At 37.7% G+C, this 19,591-nt stretch overlaps 1 protein-coding gene across 2 annotated transcripts in view; it reads left to right on the top strand.

Annotated features, from left to right (window-relative positions):
• The window catches only part of IA-2 (tyrosine phosphatase IA-2), a 49,796-nt gene extending 31,245 nt beyond the window's left edge, over nucleotides 1-18,551 (top strand). For both annotated transcript variants that reach the window (XM_068284065.1, XM_068284064.1), the window contains 9 exons: nucleotides 6,664-6,717; nucleotides 8,706-8,763; nucleotides 8,841-10,283; nucleotides 10,349-10,432; nucleotides 10,496-11,108; nucleotides 11,170-11,391; nucleotides 11,451-11,648; nucleotides 11,702-11,868; nucleotides 11,931-18,551. In XM_068284065.1, coding sequence (XP_068140166.1) covers nucleotides 6,664-6,717; nucleotides 8,706-8,763; nucleotides 8,841-10,283; nucleotides 10,349-10,432; nucleotides 10,496-11,108; nucleotides 11,170-11,391; nucleotides 11,451-11,648; nucleotides 11,702-11,868; nucleotides 11,931-12,414 — 3,323 coding nt within the window. In that variant the 3' untranslated portion in view covers nucleotides 12,415-18,551. The remainder of the gene's footprint in view (nucleotides 1-6,663; nucleotides 6,718-8,705; nucleotides 8,764-8,840; nucleotides 10,284-10,348; nucleotides 10,433-10,495; nucleotides 11,109-11,169; nucleotides 11,392-11,450; nucleotides 11,649-11,701; nucleotides 11,869-11,930) is intronic.
• The last annotated feature ends 1,040 nt before the right edge of the window (nucleotides 18,552-19,591 follow it).

The raw sequence follows: 19,591 nt of genomic DNA, 5'->3' as shown, positions 1-19,591 counted from the left end.
CAGAATTTCTAATAAACCCAACAGCAGACAGAGAGAAAGAGAATAGACACAAAGGTGGACACAGACTTGGTACTGCATTCTTGGCAATTTTGTGAAAAGAAATGCAAAACTGACGTTCTGTTCATTAAGGATTTGAAGACTTCACAAAGCTTAGAGTTGCATATAATGACTTATGTGACTGGTGACAATGAGAAATGAATTTCTTGGTCTAATTAAAACTGAAACCCTCTTCGTTAGTAGGATTTTCTCTTGCAATGAAATGAAATTTCTAAATAGACAGCTCTTTTGACTTTGTTGAGAAATTCAAGTTACACTGCTACTTTAATAAAACTGCCTATGAAATATGAGGAAATGAAAATTGCGCTATTGCATGATTTTCTACTACTTTTTCGTTACTCACAAGCATCAGTTGAGTAACCTTTTAACCTATCTTTTGGGATTATCGCTTATTTTTCAATAGTGATGCGATATGAAATAATTGTCCAATCTGATATACAATACTAAAGTTCAAAAACAAAAAACGTGCTGACCTGGTGATCACAACTGTATATTTATATAGTCTTTATTAGTTTGCCTTGATACAAACTGAAGTACAAACTGCAATGGCTGATAAACTTAACTCGCTATATCAATCAAGAATATGTATATGTCGGATAGTGCTGGTTCAGTGACTAATATGTCAAAGCCTACTAGTTAGTTCCAGTTGTAGTCCTGGTTGAGCATCTAAGCAACCTCAGCAACAAATGTTAAGAGCTGTCTTTAGGTCAAGTTCTTTATAAAGGGGAGCCAGGGGCTAGAGAGCTCAGTTTAAAAGCCAAAGAGTTACAAATAAAATTTGTTACAGTGAAAGTGAAAAGTCTAAAGTGGAAACTATTAAAAACATGAGTAAAGTGAATAACAGCCTTGGCGCTCCGACATATATACTTTGAATAATCACAACACTTCTGACCAACTTTAATAATAATTATATTATAGATATATAAATGAGATTCATTGGATTACTATCACAAAAAAGACTCAAATGTTTATAGAATCTCACAATCACTCACTAGAATGAGATATTTTGAGAAGAATTGTCACACCTTAGAACCTAAGATATCCTATATAAACTCCGTACTTTTGTAAATAAAATCAGTTCATATTTTGAATTCAACGTATGAAGATTGGGTTATTTTCTTTCTGCCTCGAATCCCTATTCAACAATTGCTCTTTTTGGGTCTATCGTCTCGACTTGGTCTTAAGCTAATAATTGATTCTACAGTATTATTATAGTATTATTTCTTGGACTATTAGATTATTAAAACACAATATACATAGAGGTATATAGCCAGTGGAAAGCTGCAAAACAATTACCATCGATTAAGGATTTTATAGAAGTTGATTAAACAGTGCGAAATACCTAATGAAAAACGAAACGTGGCCTAAATAAACAATGTATTGATTACAAAAACATAAAAGATAATTATATTTCATTTCATTCTCTACAACATAAATCTGACCACGACTGAAAATAAAATGCAAAACCAAAATGAAAATCATTAACATGGAGTTCACTAAATTATTTTTAAATAAGTAGATAGAAATAAATTCAAATTAAATAAACATTTAGTTTTCATTCTCTCATTTATTAAAATTTATGTTTTATTCTGAGTGTGTGGCCAAAAATAGTTCAAGTTGACTTTATTTGGGAGAGTTTTTGTCTTAGTAATTTAATCCCTTGACAATAAATCTTATCCCAGTTGACTTGTTAGTCCTTTTAACTTATAGTACTTTAAGTTATATGGAAAGTCAAAAATCTTTCACTTAATGGCCACATTTTGTCTTAATAATTACTTAATTACTCCTTGTTTGAAAGAAGAAACATTTGAAGACGTTTGCAAATGTTTTGCATTTAAAAATGGAATTTTAAATGATTTTTAAAACATTTTGGTCTTCTTCGGTTTTTCTTCTTAACTACCTCACATCAGTCACTTTTTGTTGCCATTCAACTTCCTGTTCCTGCTTTCTTTTTTCATTCTTGACCATTTTGGTGGTCTTTATGCGTCAGTTTATCTTCTCCCACTTTTCCTCTTGAAGCTTCTGCCACTCAATTTATTAGTACGCTCCTTGACTAGACACACAAAAGGAAAATGTCTAAAAGTGGCTCCCACAACAACGAGAACAAAAATATTGCCGAAAAAGTTTATATTTATGCTGGATTTTGGTCGAGGAGCTGTTGCCTAATTGCGTGCCAAATTTGTGTGGGGGTCAGTGTGGATGCCACAACATTTTTTGCTTAGAAATGTGCCAGGATAAATCAACCAGAGACAGAGACAGACAGACAGACAAAGAGATAGAGAAAGAGAAAGAAAGACAAACGTGTTGAAAATTTATGAATAAAATGAGTCTGCATAAATCAACGAAGTAGGCGGAGGCGACACACAGACCCATAAAATGCGAAAAAATGAAAAACGGAGCAAGAACCACAGCTAGAAACAACACCACCAAGAAAAAGGACCATCATAAGCTTCGTGTGGGTGTCAGCCATGCGGCTCAAATCTTGTTGCCGTGAAATGCCGCTGCTTATTTACACTTAATAAAGCTGAGACAAAGCCTTGCTGCAACCAAAGCCACATAAAATCAAATGCATGAGCCAACCAGGCACATGGGGCACCCAACACATGCACCAACCAACCGGGCATGGTTGCTGCCACAGCAGCATTCTCAGTCTGCTTGTTTTTTTAGACTTTCCGGCTGAGCTCCATTATGTTTTATTTGTTTGTCTGCAATTGAGATACCCTCTAATCCCGTCGAGTTGTTAAATTCGCCATTAAAGCGAAGCGAGTTGAACGATGTACTTGAGTCCCAGTCGTTTCACAATCAACGCTCTTGAGTTAGATATCATTCTAGAGTCCCTTTAATCATTTAAGCATAAAACACTTTGGCTAATAAAATTGTTACAGTTCGTAAGCTTTGTGTTTTAGTGTTGGAAAGTTGCAAATGTAGCAAGTTTGAAATTTGTTTCCTCAACGTTTGATTACTTAGTTAGTACTTGGTTAAACTACTATGACTCACTGGAGATGAAAATACTTTTATTGTGAACTAGGTATTATTATCATGTCTTTAATGATAGTTACTACAATGTTTTCTGTTATGTAAGTGTTGGAAATTTATCAGTAATATGTAAATGAGTGATAACATTGTCATTTCAAAAAATTCACTCTATTTTGAAAAGGAATAGAGATACTAAATAGAGGCTAAATACTCTTAGGACTAGTTTCTGGTATAGACAGAGAAGTAAAGCGATTACCCATAGATTAGATATAAACAGATATATATTGAAAAATGGACAGATTCGTTTTGAAAGCCATTTCTAGAGGAAAATTCATATTGTAGACGTCTTAGACTGTGAGTTATGTATTGCTTTCTTTATATTTTTAAGAGAGTATTCCTCATTCGAATCCTTAAAATAAGCCATGCAAATTTTTAAGCTTAGTTCTGGGTGTGTGTGTGTGTTGTTGTGTTCTCGTTGTGTGTGCCTAGGCATTAAATGTTTAGCAAGTCAAGTAGGCGAAAGACGCAGCTTTAATGCATAAACAGGCAGCAGCAGCAACAGCATCAAGACCACTGGAAAGGCAGAAAAATTGTGGGAGGAGGGAAGATGAGATGATGGTGGACGGAGGTGGGTTTCAGTAACGTGGAGGACTTGGCACGCTTTAATGAGCTGCTGTGGAACACTTGCATCCATGTTTGCTTTGCCATTGCTTTCGCTTTTGGGCTCTTTGTTTCTTGTTTCTTGTCTTTGTCATGATTAATGGGGGGCCCTGTTATTATTTATTTTCTTTGTGCCAAGTCCCTGACAGTTGCTGCCGGTCGTGTGGGTCCTGCTCCTGGCCCTGGCTCACAGCATTGACACATGTTGTCAACGTTCTTTATCATTGCTGAAGGTCCTTTTATGGCATTATTAAAACAGAAAAAAATATGAAGGAAATCCTCTTGCAACTGTGACTACGTTTCTCGTATAAATTCACAATTATATTTTATGACAATTTCAACAATTTTTCTGATAAAAGTTTTGTCGACTTTTTCCGCAAGGCAAATAAAAAATTTTCTCCTTTGATTTTTACCACCATAAGGCGAAAGCAAATTGGTTTCATTTTCTTTTTCAACAAGTGTGCCAAATCGTTTGATTCCTTCTTTTTTTTATAGTGCAAAATGCTAACCATTTAAGCCGAGATTAAAGCGCCTGTGGCACACATAAGACATCCACAGAATTCCATTTCCTCTTCCCCTGCCACACTTTGCTTTGTCTCTGTTGCTATAATGGCAGGGCACGTGGCATGTTCATGTGGCATGTCCATCCATGCCGTGGCACAAAACCTGGATCCTGTGGCCAGTAAAAAATGTTGTTATGAAATAAAAATCGGTTGGTTTCTTTTCCGTTCGGTTTTTTTTTTTTTTAGACTGCAAAGAATGCCTTGACCCAAAAGCAAACAGCTAAAGTAAGCGGAATGAAAATGAAGATGGAAAGAAATATGAGTGGGAGAGAGAGGTTGGGACATAAGTAAACAGCCAAAGGTTCCTCTTGGACGCACTGGTGGCAACCTTCTGGGAGCAGGACATCAATCAAAATGCAACAGCAGCCGCAATTCGCGGCAAGAGTCCACAAAATTTATGTAGGAAGGGAGCTGCCACTAAGGGATGATGGTGGAGGATGGAGGAGCGGCAGTGCCTAAGGAATTTTCAATTTTGCCTTGTGGCGTAGAAAATTTATTAAATTGTTGCGGTCGCTGGTCTGTTTGCCAAGTGGCCACACATACACACCCACCCACCCTCACCCACACAGGCACACAGCCTGTGGCATAATTTATGCTTAGAAAATGAAATGCTTCTCTCGATCGACCCAGTTGCTCCCTTTTAACCGCAACCAATAAATGTATCAATCATGAACCGCACACAAAAGGCCAGCATTTTGATTTGTTGTTGTTTCAGCCATTGTTGTTGTTCGAACTGGCGTCAATTGCCAATCATGATGAAGGCATTTGCATGTAGCTCTTTCCTGTCGGCCATCCTATCACTGGCTGGGAAATGCATCATAAATAAAGGTGGCAGTCAGAGGTCAGTTTGCCCCGATATGGTAGAAAGAGAAGAAGACGAGCAGGAGGAGGTAGAGTTGAAAATGGCATATAGATAGTGGCTCTTAAAAAAAAGCTTTTAGCCTCGTTTCACTTTCATTTTATATGGCATTTTCTTTTGCACTTTTTCTGCATTTTTCCTGCTGACCAACAGATTCACAGTGAGCGTATATTGCTTATCCGCCCCGTGCTCCCACCACTTTTGGGTCTGCATATTTATGAGAGTTTTCATTTCATGGACTGATTGGTCCTTCGTTTTTATTTTTTTTTTTTTGGTTATCTACCTTTCATTTTTTCTATTTCCTTTTTTGTTAGTGGAAAATTGCTTCTCAGCGGCTGTTTGCTTTCTTTCATTTAATTAGTTTCTATGTTACGCCTGGCTTTTTGCCCAACCAAGTCACGTCCCAGTGGCCTATTGATAAATAGACAGACAATGGACAGACAGTCCGACAGACAAGGGCAACATTTATTGACAAATTTTATTGCTGCCGCCCCTTTTTTGAGTTTGTTTTTCTATGAAATCTGTATTGAATGGAAAGTTGAACCTTTCCGGTTTTCCCCCTTTCATTTGTTAAATGAACAGAAAGAAGTCATTAGAAGTCACCAGCTGGGCGTCAAGTTAATTTTTGTATTCACATTCATTTCGTTCTGGATTTTATAATTATTCAGCAATTAAAAACGAATGCCAGGACTGGCGACAGCCTTAGCCTTAATTAATGGCCGACGCATGTTGCCAACGTCGTCGACGTCGACGTCAAAAGTTAAAGTCAGCCAAAGACCATGAAAAAACAGCAAGCAAAACTGTTGACAACAAAGTTTCTATGAGTAGAGGAAGTGGAGGGTGTGGGTGGGGTATGGGGGGTTTGTTGAAGGGACATGCCAGTGCCCTCTGTTTCCCCTCTCACTCTATTTTGCTCTCTGACAAGCGACAGTGGCAAATTTTTCAGTAGCAAAATTCCTGGGCGACATTGTCAAGAAGGAGGATGGTTAGTGAGAGGGGGTGAATTGAGGAGGGAGTGAAGGGTAGCCAAAAAAAAAAACAACGGTGAGCTGGATGGATGCGGGTGTTGACGTCAGGACATGAAGCGAAACAAACAAGACAAGTAAACAGACATTTGACTAAAGACAGTGCATACTTTTCGGGGCTGAGGGATATTTTGTGCCTGTGTCTGTGTGTGTGTGTGTGTGTGTGTGTATGTTAGTCATGTGCTACAAGCTCATAAAAAGCATTTATTTAGCCAAGAGCCAAGCAAGTGGCACATGACACCACCAACTACAGCGGCAACGACAAAATGGCGACAGCGACGTGCCGCACACACAACGCGGAGAGTAAGCGGAGCATGTATGTACGTCAACGCATTCTTCTCCAGGGGGGGGAAGAAGCATGGCTTGGATACGGGTGTGGGTGTGGGTAAGGCTGCTTGGGCGATGTAATGCTGATTTGGCTTTTACCACATCATTATGTCTTAACTGAACGTTCGCTTCTCCAGTCTTTGTCATGGTCTTGTTAAACAACTCTTTTTTCTTTCTTCTTCTTCTCTATTTGCAGGCTGCCAGTTTGTTAGGACGCTTTGCATACCCCACACCGAGGTTTGCTATGATGGTAAGTCCCCTTCTCACATAGTTACACGCTCTCATTGTTAGTTGGCCAACTGATATATCCCCATTGCCAAGATGGTGTTAAGCTCACAGATTGTGTTCATCATCAGTTAAGCAGCATGGAAATGTGTCTGCGTGTCAGTTTGTATGTGTGTGTGTGTGTGTGTGTGTGTATTTGGGTTTTAGTGAGTGTGAAAATTCTACGAAAATTGAATATGCTCTCTTAACTTGAGTTAAGCTTTTACATGGACATAATCACTTTTCGTAAGAAAACCAGAGGAAACAAAAAAGCATAAGGCTTAAGTCTGAAATGACGAATAAATTGGTTTGCGTCTCATTTAACGAGAAATTCAATTGATTCCAGGGAATGCTTAATGAATCAAGTGAGTTAAAAGGTTTATCAGTGTTCTTTTTAATAGGACATCGTATATCGAAACATTTCGATTGAAAAGATCCCAATAATTTCTTAGAAATAGAAAGAAACAAGTTAGACAACGTACTTCTGTCCAACTAACTGACTGTTTCTATGCAAAATAGTCTCTGAGCTTATGAGATCATAATGCGAAACATTGTAGTTAAGCATTTGTCAGATTGTTTAGATTTTGATAACATAAAAAAAATTAATTAAATAACTTAGTTTTGAGGTCGTAAGAGATAGCTAACGTCTCGCCAACCTGTGAATACAGGGAGGACTTTCTCTTAGGTTATACTGGGATTAATTAAAAAGATACGAATAATATTAAGATCTAACAAGGTAAAATGTTCCAAGTTCATAAGATTTTCTAACCACAAACCAGCTCAAGTCCAGTATTGATGACAACTTAACTAAAAAATATCCCTTTTTGGAAAGTTATTTCCGAGTTTTATCTTATTTTCCTTATGAAATTTCTTTTTGGGTTTGCAAACTTTTTTTGTAGGCTAGTGTAAGCATGAGAAGCGTTTCGAAATAAAACTTGTGTTAAGTGATGACAAAAGTTTTCTTACAAAACACAATTTTCCCCAAGTTAGGCAAAATGCTTAGAAAGTTTTCAACAATTGCCTTAGCATATGTAGTGTCATATTGACGTAGTAGCGTCTGTCGGAGTAACGCAGATTTATAGCCAGATTATTGGCTCCTCTCCCAAAAGAAACCAAAAACAAAAAACTGTTTATCATTCTGGGCAAAATAAACTCGGGCTGTGTGAAAGGTCCTTTCGGCTAGCTCAATTGCCTTAAGTGCAGACAAAATGGGAATTTAAAACCAGTTGCTTTGCTTTTGCCCCATACTCAAGCGGAAAATGCAACAAAATCATTGGCGATTCCGAAGTGACAAGAGGAGGGATGGAGCAATGGCATATTCGTATTTGCCAAGCTCTTCAATGCCAGGCCAAGCGGCGGTGAGCTCGTATAGCGGCACCCAAAACAAATGCTTGTAGGTTAGATAGAAGGGAAAACAGTGTCGAGGGAGGCTTGTGATGGTGGGGGAGGGAAAAAGAGCCGGTGCATTATCGAGAACACACTCAATTACTTATGTAAGCACACACAGCGAGACCCTCACCATATGAACAAAGCGAAGGGAGCCAGCGAACAATTGGAAAAGCAGCTGCTGCTGCTGCTGCTACTGCGAAAAATTGCGAAAATTGTAGGAAAATGGTTGACCTCAAAAAAAAAAAAAGAAGACGGGGTGAATGTAAATAGAGAAGGTGGGCTAGATGGGAGATGGGGGAAAGTCCCACTTACATACATATATGCAGCAGTCACAGTCACGGTTTGGTCCACATGAAAAGGCATTTACATTATGCAAATTACAACCGAGACAAGCCACAAGGATATGCATTTAAATGCTCGTAAATTGTAATGAAAACAAAAGGTGCTGAATCACCGAAGAAGATGGCGGCAAGTGGTGCAAACGGGACGCTCGATTTATGCTGTTACACGCTCTATTAATACCTACAGAAAAAATAAATGAACGAATTCATTGTTCTCACTAATTCTCTCTCTGTCCCCTTTTAGATAACATCTTCGGCAAATGCATTCCCACCACCGGCGTCGATGTTGAGGACATTGAGAAGTAATTATCCTGCAAAGACTTCAGTTCAGATTGACCAGCATATGTAATCCTTTGTTATTTTCTTCTTGTTTTTGTAGGACACCACTCACTGAGGACCAGTCCCGTCTGTTGGCCACCATGCTGGAGGAGCTCCAGGGCGCGGGCTTAGGCTGGGATCATCCGTATGTGCAATGCCGCATCCAGGGCACGCTCTTTTCGCTGCAACGTCAACAGCAGTTGCCTCCGAATCTGTGTGCCAATCTGGCGCCAGTTCCCCCGGAATATGGCGATCCGGCCAGTGCATTGGCCTATGTCCGTTTCACTCCACCTGAACCGCAAATCGAGGGCGAATTGGACTACTACGAACAGCAGCCGGGCCAATTGTATCCCATATTGCATAAGAAACAGGATTCCCAAGACAACGGCATCAATAGCATCATCCATCAGTTGCAACTGCAGGACAGGCGACGCTTGCGTCACGATCCTGGTGAGCTAGAGCATTTCGGCAAGTTGGATCAATTGGGTCATGGGGCGCAAGCAGCTCAACTGGAAACTCCGAGTGTAATGGATGTGTTTTTGGACACCGAACGGCAGAGGCTGGAACAGCAAGCCCGATTGGCCGAACAGGAGCAGGAGCAACAGAAGCAGCATGAACGTCTGGAACTGTATCAAATTTTGGCCGCCTCTGAGCCCGATCCTCAGCCCTACCAACGTAAAATGCAAGCCAATGCCATGGACACCTTGGAGTCGATAGTGGAACAGCAAAAAGAGCAACAGCAACAGCAGCAGCAGGAGCAGGAGGAGAAGGCTCCTGTCTATGTGCCCGAAGATGTGAACGAGTCCAGTGAACTTTACATTCCTGATAACTTTGCACCCTTCAAGCGTGTTCGAGGACGTGGACGCAATCCGATTGAAATCGAAGAGCCACCAAAGCGATCCTTCTTCCGTGAACTGGACAGCAGAAATAACGCGGCAGAGCCCGAGCTTGAGGCGATGGTAAAACGACGTCCGCCCTTCTATGATCAACAGGAGTTGGCTTTCGATACTGGTCTGTTGCGCAACTCACTGACTCCACTGCAGGAAGAAGCTATGCTGGCCTCAAACACCTTTCCCCGGACGGCCAATGGCCAAAGGTTATACACTGAAGGCGGCTTGCTAATGATGCCCTACAACTCGGACCAGGATTCAGACCTCGAAGGCATGCAGGCAGATGAACCAACAGCAACCATCAAACAATCGCTGTTGGCCAATATGCTGGGATTTGCCCGACACGAGCGTCTGGATGTTAAGAAACCTGGACCACAGTTAGGACCGCCTAAGCCCGCGGCCGCTGAGCTCAACAATCACCTGGAAACGGACAAGGCACACAGCAGCAAACAGCAGAACAAGGAGGTCCTACCCGCGCACATTAAGGGCAGCAGCAACAACGACGAGGACGATGCACACAAGAAGAAGAAGGTCATGCAGGAGCAGCACTCGGCCGAGGATCATGCGCCGCACACCGTAGACACTGAATATGCACATGTGTTCGTGAAGAACCCGTAAGAATTTTTGATCTCTCTCAAGTCTCTTCGAGATCTAATCCATGTGGTTTCTTGTTTCGCAGAATTGACAGTTGGTACGATGGGCAGCGTATTATGAATGAGTTGGCGCAAATACTACACATGCAGGGATACTTTTCTTATTTAACGTAAGTAACAAAATCTTGCTATATATTCCGCGATACGCCAAGATGAAATTCTATTCTCAATAGCGTTCAACCGCACGAAGTGAGCTTCCGGGTGGACTCAAACAACCCCGAACGCAAAACCGCCGGAGATGTGGCACGCATCATCAACGAGAATCGCGGCGTGAAGAACAACATTCAGCGACGCGTTGGCTTCTATGTCCTGCATGCTGGCGTGGGTGACAAGATCAAGGATTTGTCAGATCCCAGTGTCTCTGCCTCGCGCATAGAGCTGGCCGAACAGGGGCCAGATGTCACCCACATTATGGCATATATGTTCGCTGGAGCAGGCGCTGCGGCAGTCATTGTGATCTTTGTCACCCTGATTCTGATCAAGAGGCACGATCGGAAGCGCGACAAGCTGGGCGGTCTGCAATCGGGCATGGCTGGCGCAGAGACCTGCAGCAAGGACTATCAGGAACTGTGCCGGGCACGCATGGCTGGCAAAAATGGCAGTGGCAGTGGCGGCTCAGGCGCAACTGGAACTGGAGCTGCTGGGGAGCCTGCCCACAGTGGACGCATAACATCGCTGAGCAAGGAGAACGAAGGACGACCACCATCCTCGCGATCTAGTACCTCATCGTGGAGCGAGGAGCCGGCATTGACCAATATGGATATATCTACAGGACATATGGTTTTGGTAGGTTATCACCGATCACAACACAATTTCAATGACTTCTAAATGAATTTGGCTTTTTTAGTCTTACATGGAGGATCACTTGCGAAACAAGGGACGACTGCAAAGGGAATGGGAGGCCTTGTGCCGCTACGAGGCTGAACCCAGTGCACGGGAGGCTGCCTCACAGCCTCAGTGCGTTAGCCTTAACCGTCCTGGAGCTCCCTTGCCCTACGATCATTCGCGTGTGGTCCTCAATCATTTGGCCAATGCCGAGGGATTGGATTATGTGAATGCTTCAACAATTGTAAGTCTATCAACAAACATTGCGTAGTCAGAGTTTAATTTGAAATTCTCTTCTCTCAGACTGATCACGATCCACGTGCTCCAGCCTATGTGGCTGCCCAAGGACCCCTACCATCGACTTTGGCACACTTTTGGCAAATGATTTGGGAACAGGGTGCAGTGGTCATTGTAGCCCTGTGTCGCCTTCAAGAGAATGGAGAGGTGGCTTGTGCTCGCTACTGGCCGGAAGAGGGTGCAGAGGTCTATCACATCTATGAGGTAAGCTTCAGGCTGTTTGAGTGACCCATAACCTCTTCTTTTCCTCCTCTCAGGTTCATCTCGTTAGTGAACACATTTGGTGTGATGATTACCTCGTACGTTCTTTCTATTTGAAAAATCTGCGCACTAGCGAGACCCGCACAGTAACACAATTCCATTTCCTATCCTGGCCTCAAATGGGCATACCCACACAAGCCAAAGCCCTTTTGGACTTTAGACGGTGAGACAACTAAACGATGATTCCCTTGAAAAATTTACTAATCCGAGTCCTGTTTATAACAGAAAGGTGAACAAATCGTATAGAGGTCGTCGCTCTTGCCCCATAGTGGTCCATGGAAGTGCTGGTGCTGGTCGCACTGGTGCCTATATATTGTTGGATCTGGTCTTGGAACGCATGAACAAGGGTGCCCGTGAAATTGACATTGCCGCCACGCTGGAACACTTGAGAGATCAACGAGCTGGTGTCGTGGCCACACGACAGCAATTCGAATTCGTTCTCATGGCTGTGGCCGAAGAGGTTCATGCCATCTTGAAGGCATTACCGGCCAATTCGTCGGGCGAAAAGCGTGAACTGGATAAGGATCCGGCACTCACAGCAGCGGCAGCAGCACCTGTGGCCACTGGCTCCTCCACCAAAGAGCCACTAAAAGAAGACAAGGCCCAGGAGGCAGCCGAAGAGGAGGCACCGACCAGTAGCACCAAGGCGTCGGCGGAACAACAAAAGACGCCAGCCAAAAAACAGCAGCCGCAGCAGGCAAAGAAGTAAATCAACGTCCACGTTCGGCGTTTATTTCGTTTCATCATCATTTTTTCTCTTAAGTTTTGGTAATTTTGTTTAATGCTTTTAAATTGTTGCAGCGTTTCGGGGGTCCCTTATATAAGTATATAGTAGGTATATAGATCTATCAGTATATTACCCTTTGTTCCTTTAGTTATAGTATTGTGATTCTAAGTTGATGTATTATTTGGTCTAAGCACTTGGAAGGTTCGAAAAAGGCTTGAATATGGTTGGCTAGAGATGGTTTCAAATTATATAATTTTGCAATAAGTTCATCCTTAAGGACACATTGAAAATGGGATGGCATTTAGCTTTTTTGGGGCTTGCTACACACGCACGCTGCTTTTGGTGTGCACACCAGCCCGTCGCATCTCAAGTGCGTTTCGAGTGGATCAATCTCCGTGCCGGACCCGTCGATGTGCAACAAAAAAAAAAAAAAAAAAACCAAAAAATGAAATGCAAACTTAATGCACATATATTTAGCATATATATATATATATATATCTGAGTGTTATCAATGTAATGGTATATACAAGCAGAACATATTTACATGTATACTTATATACACCTCTATATATATACACATATATCTCTCTGTACATGTGTCTAGATGTTAAGCAATTCAATTATGAAATGTGCATTTTGACTTTATATCGATGTTGGCATTAATCAATTTACAAAACAAAAAAAAAAAAGAAAAACTGAAACTCAAAACTAATCGATGTGCTTGACAGATATGGCCAGATGATAAAAGCTTCATATATATATATAGCTAAAAGGCAAACTGATATAAGAACAACAACAACAATCGAGAGCTAAATGGTATACATATGCCGTCAAAAACTACAAACACCTACACATACATATACACACACACATATACACCTCCAAACATATACATATACATTCCGATTTGTCCTAGAACAAACAAACAAAAAAGGATGAAGACAAAACGAAAAACCAAAAAAATAAATGGAAATATGCAAAATGTTGTACCTAAAGAACAAAAACAAAAAAATTCTATTTACATACAAGAAATCTACTTATTATATTGATGTGTATGACAATTAATTAAACCACAATACATATATACATATATATACTAATATTCATATACTAAATGTGCAAAATGAAATTGAGAGATGCGTGTTATTTTACCAAACCATATGCGATACGTATATCCAAAAGAAATTGTTCAGTTTCGAAAACGACTTTTTTGTTCTTTATTTTTTTTGTTTTTCTTTTGAAAATTTCTCTAACCTAAAACATAAGCTTCTCACTCTTTAATCCTTTAACTACCATCAACAAACAAAGTAAAGCACCGCCCTTTGCCCTGAGCTCTATATAAAGTCCAAAACAGACCTTTAGACCAGAATCAACCATATATAATTCTACTCTTATACCATTTTTGAGGCAGCTAAAAACTGGATAAAGTTATGCAGGACATTAAATACCATCGATAGTCAATAGAGCAAACGGGCAAAGGTTTTATAGAGAATAAAAAGTGCTACGGTTAGGAGAATGTGCCACATAACAAGCTGTTTTTAGAATGCCAGCTAAAAGATACGAAGAAAACAAAAAAAAATGTTAAAAAAACAAAAAAAAAAATATATATACAAACATATAAAATCACACACATCACATCACAAGTAACTTTCCACTCAGGCCTGACCCTTTGAATTGACTCAAAAGGACAATTAAAACAAATAACTAAAACGGAACTCGACACAAATGGTAAAAAATAAAAACAAATTCAACACGGGACACTCGACATTAACAGCCACAAAGATACAAATGACCAAAAAGATGAAGCTAAGCTAAACCAACTTGCAACACAAAAATATTAAAAATTACAAAAAAAAAAAAATTAAAAAAATATATACATATATTCCTTACAAATCGAAGCAGAGAAAGCAAAAATGATAATTGACAGGAGACGAAAGCAAATTGCTGCAAAAATAAAGCGCAACACAAAAAACAAAAAAAATATATCAATTAACAAACAAAATGAGGGAAACTAAGTACCATAATTAACAGTTTTATGTAGCAGTTGAAAATTACAAAGCAAAAAAAAAAAAAAAAAAAAACAAAAAAACCTAAGAAAAATGAGTTAATGTAGTTGAAATAAACTTAACATTAAGATGAATTTATCTCGACGCAAAAAAACCAAACAATTTTCTTTGTTAGCAAATTTTTTCTCGTTTACAACACAACACGAAACAAAAACAAAAACAAAAACAAAAAACATAAAATACATAAAAAATTTAAAAGAACAATATTACAATAACTGTGGCAGGCCCTTGATGGCAACAACTAACAACAACTAACAACAACAAAAGGGCTTGCAAAAAGAAAAACAAGAACAACAACAATTTATTAAATGTGGTAGAAAGAATATTAAATAAAATGCAAACCAAATACAATTAAACAAATTAAAATTTAGTAGAGAGTTTTTTCAAATTGATTTTTTCTCAAAATGTTCTTCGACGAAAACAAATTAAATAAGTGTACTAAAAACAAAACAAACTAACTAACTTGATTGTAGTCAAATCGCATATAACGACATATATATATATATATATATATATATATTTAAAGAAATATATATGCATAACAATTAATTATTTATTGATGTATAAAAAACAAATGTTTAACAACTTGAAGAAAACAACAACCATGCGTAGAAAATTGAACGGAACTTACACAAAAAAAAAAAAAAAACAAGTAAACTCTACATATATTATATAATCAATGTTATATCAACCTATATATACATATATATACATTTATTATTACATGTCCCCCTCGCACGCCCCCTTGTCTCTGCCCCACTGAAGTTATGTGGGAGTGAGGAGTCTTGGGGGGGAGAGAGAGGGATAATGTAAGTCAGGCACAGTTTATGATTTCTATAATATAAACTAAAATTTCTTATTTCATTGATGGTGTAACATAGATATACAAAAAAGATAACCTCGTACCGAGAAGCAAACAACAACAACAACTAAAATCGGACAGAATTAAAGCCTAAAAACCTTAGACATTCGGACAAGATGAGAAAAACTAGACGAAAACAAAAAATGGCTTTTGATTTGAGGCATTTGAAACTATCTTAAAGGGTCTAAAAGGGTAAAATGACCGACTAACTGACCGACCCACAAAATGGTTTGAGTTCCTATACACACACACACACACACACACATGATGGAGATGATGACGACGACACAATGAATACCAGGACAGGCTGTATATACGCACATCTCAACTATCCAACAAACTAAACAGCAGATCAACAACCTGACAAATACTTTTCATTGGGAACTGCGACCGACAATGTTAGGTAGACATCCGCTGATCATGATCATGATTAGGATGATCTGAAATGAGCTAAACTGATCTGACCATCCCAAAAACAAAACAAACGGACATCAACTTGAACGACAATTTAGATTTAGGCCTCTTACACAATGAGATTCAGACCCGAAATGGACCTCACCTTCTGGACAGTTTCAAATGCCACAAATTGGGGGCAAGTTTTGCTTTTAGATTAGAAAGTCGGTGGGAATATATAAACCATATATACATATACATATGACGTTCAACATGACAAAAAAAACAAAAACAAAATCTAAATTGATGACATATGAAAATATATATATTTATAGCTTACCGAACAAATGATTTCCCTGAGTTTTGGTATATATACAAATACAAATAAATACAAAAGACAACAACAACATATATCGAACCATATATATACATATATATATATATACCAAATACATAAATATTGCTGTATAATTCAATTAATTAATGAACTAAGCTAAACACAAAAACAAAATTGAATAAGCGCAGGCTTTCATACATTTTTGGACACAAAACAACTAAAATAGTTAAGTTAAAAAATGAACAAAAAAATTAAAAACATTTTTAGCAACTAAGTGCAAAAACATTTCAAACAAATATCGGTGTGTATATGTTAATCAGTATATATATATATATATAGCCAATTGGCCTAAAGAAGACAACTAACAAACAAAACAAAAATGGAAATGAACAAAAAAATCAAACCAAAAAAATTCAGTAAAAAAACTCTGACACAAAAAAAATCGTAAAATGCAGCAAGAAAAATTATGCTGGCTGAGGATACTTATAAACAAATTGAAGAAAATAAATAAATTTAAAAAAAAAAAAAAAAAACTTTACATATTAAAATCTAAATGTACAACAACACAAACTATACAAATTAATGAGCATACCTATTAAAGGTTTTTTGTGCAACAAAAAAAAAATTACAAATAATATGAAAAACATCTAAGAAACATGAATACGAATATGAATATGCAATTTAAGTGTTTTAAACATAACCATTACATACAAAAATATATATAAATATATATATATACAACAAGACAATTATGTATTTTAACAAATATTCTTCAGTAAAATATACAAATACATTATACATACATATATATATATGTATATATGTGTCTTGAAATGATATACAAAAAGGAAATCTAAGTGTGTATCGCGCCATTGTGTAATATGCGCTACAAAAACAACAAAAAATGCTAAAAATGCTAAAAAAAAAACAATTACAATATCTACATATACATACATATTTATATATATGTGTTAACTGCATGTGTAAATTATATAAAACATAAAAGAAAAACCAAAACGAAGCAAAACCCAAAAACTAAAAGCGAACAATTTTCGTTAAAACAAAGGAAAGCAAAGTAAACAAAGATGTTGAACCGGTAATAATAACGATTATTATTATTATTATAATACAAGACACAAAAAAAACAAACAACAACCAAAACAAAATAATAAAGAAACCCTAAAACAAAACAAACAACAAAACCAAAAACTGAAAATCAACCTATTAAAATTCTATAGAAATAACTAGAAACTATTTTCAAAACAAAATGCTCAAAACAATTTGAGGCAACGAAAATATCCTGTATCCTGTATGCTGATTGAGTTTGAGAAGTCTGTCTAGATATCCCCAAAAGTATGCAGCAAAGCATTTGTAAACAACTTGTAGAATGTCCTGTAGTTGAAAAATGTTTCGTCAATGTCTATATAGATCGTTTTTTGTCCAAATGATCTATAGTTTTTGAAAGCAATGCAGTTTTTGGCAATCAATTGCATACTTTAGGGGCTAAATTTACTATCTCGAGAGGTAATGCTCTACAAAAAAAGACAATAATTTCTGCAATTTCCCATCTAAGATTCATCTTTAAAACACATATTGTGTAATCAAAAACTTTTAGAACTATCAAAATACTTAAAAGTTGTATTCAAATTGAGGGGAAAGATTAAAAAAAGAGTCCAAAACAAAGCATTGGCTATTGGCAATGGAGCTGAAGACTTTAAATGGTTGATTTCATACTATCTCTAGATACAGGATATTTCAAAGTCGATTCATCGACTTTATTATTGAGATTTTTTTCTAGACGCAAACTGCTAAATGCAGTGTCTTTCAAACTGTAAACGCAACACCATCCATACAACATAAATATAGAGCAACAACAAAAAAAGGTATAGGTAGTATATAGGTATATCTTCGAAAAATCAAAACACAAACATAAAAACCTAAAGCAAACTGATCCCACAAACACATATACATACATATACATTCTATACTATCCAAATTCTACAGATTGGCTGATATCATCAAAAGATTTTGAAATTTCTGATCCTTTTTTGGCTTTGTGCATGCAACTTTCCCACTATATATGACTCAATTACTCCACCCCCAGCACCCAACGCCCCCTTTTCTCTCAAAACACCGACATCAGGTATATGTATACAGTTAATAGTAGCAAGATAAAGAAAGAAAAACAAAAACATAAGAAATAAAACTAACGGTTATTTCAATTGCTTAAACAAATTATAAATTATTGTTAATTGTCCTCCCACCCGACTGGGGACAAAACATAATGAAATCAATCACAAAAGCTTCCAAAATAGCTAAGAGTCACAAAAAGGCAAAAGCTTAAAGCTACGACAGGACATTGGCACGAATCTGTTTGAGTTTGAATCCTCTTGAGCTCTTCACTCTATGTTCTTCTCATGTGAATGTGAATGTGTCTAACTGAATAACCGCAAAACCAAAATGAATTTAATCAATGTACCTATTCGTACCATATTTAATCAATTTGTGTAAAGCAAGCATTAAAAATACTAAAAAAAAAAAACAAAACAAAACTCTAAAAAACCAAGCCCTTTTTTAATGAAGAATTTGTTAGTTTTATTGTATGCAGTTTACTCGGAAACTGATAACATCGTTTTGGCATTCAAAGTGAGCAAAGAACAATATTCTTTTGTGGTGATTTCATTAAGTCGAGTGCTTTTGATACCCTTTCGAAGAGGTTGCTTTGTTCTCTAAGAAGAATTGGTTTTATGGTGTGAAGATACGATTTAGATAGCTAATAGAATTTGTTAATACACGAGTACTTTGGACTCACTCGATTATATAGAGATGTTTTCTCTACAGTTTCTAAAAGTATTATTTAATGATATTTTGAAATTCTTCACCTGAGTTAATCAGTTTGTTTTTTCCCCATTCTCAAGAAGATTAGAATTAGTTAGCAGTCTAGAAGACAATAAGAACTTGTATATCATAGGCAACCGATAAGCATGTCATCTCAAATTAGGGCATGATATTTTGATTGTTAAGGGCGAAGCTCTTACACTAATCATCATGGAGCCCAATCGCCAATCTTGTTTTGCTTCATTTAGTTGCAATTCCCAACTAGTTTTAGCGTTAAAGTATGGCCATTGCAAGCAAAGTCTGCTGATAATAAAACGTGTTGGTACAGACAACCCTTAACCTTTTGTGCTGGCTTCGAATTGATCTTCTTCAGAAAATTGAGCTCGAGTCGGCTTAAAGGTTAAAAGGTTTTCATTTATAAAGACGATTTCTAGGCCCATGACACAAATAATTTTCTCAAATTTAGTTCATATAGTTTTAAAATGTTTAGAAAACTATCAAAATAATAATGTATGTACATATTAATAATAGTTTTAATTGGAGATATGTAAATTTTGTAGCTTGTCTATCCAATTCATCATCAGCAACCAGAATTGACAGATCTAGGTATTTGGAACTTTGCCCCTTAAAGTATGCAATAGGCTGTCATAGGACATTCCCAAA

This window comes from Drosophila tropicalis, unplaced genomic scaffold (genome assembly GCF_018151085.1).
Source record: "Drosophila tropicalis isolate 14030-0801.00 unplaced genomic scaffold, ASM1815108v1 contig_3, whole genome shotgun sequence".
Classification (NCBI taxonomy): domain Eukaryota; kingdom Metazoa; phylum Arthropoda; class Insecta; order Diptera; family Drosophilidae; genus Drosophila; species Drosophila tropicalis.
This window is presented reverse-complemented; position numbering and strand designations above follow the sequence as displayed.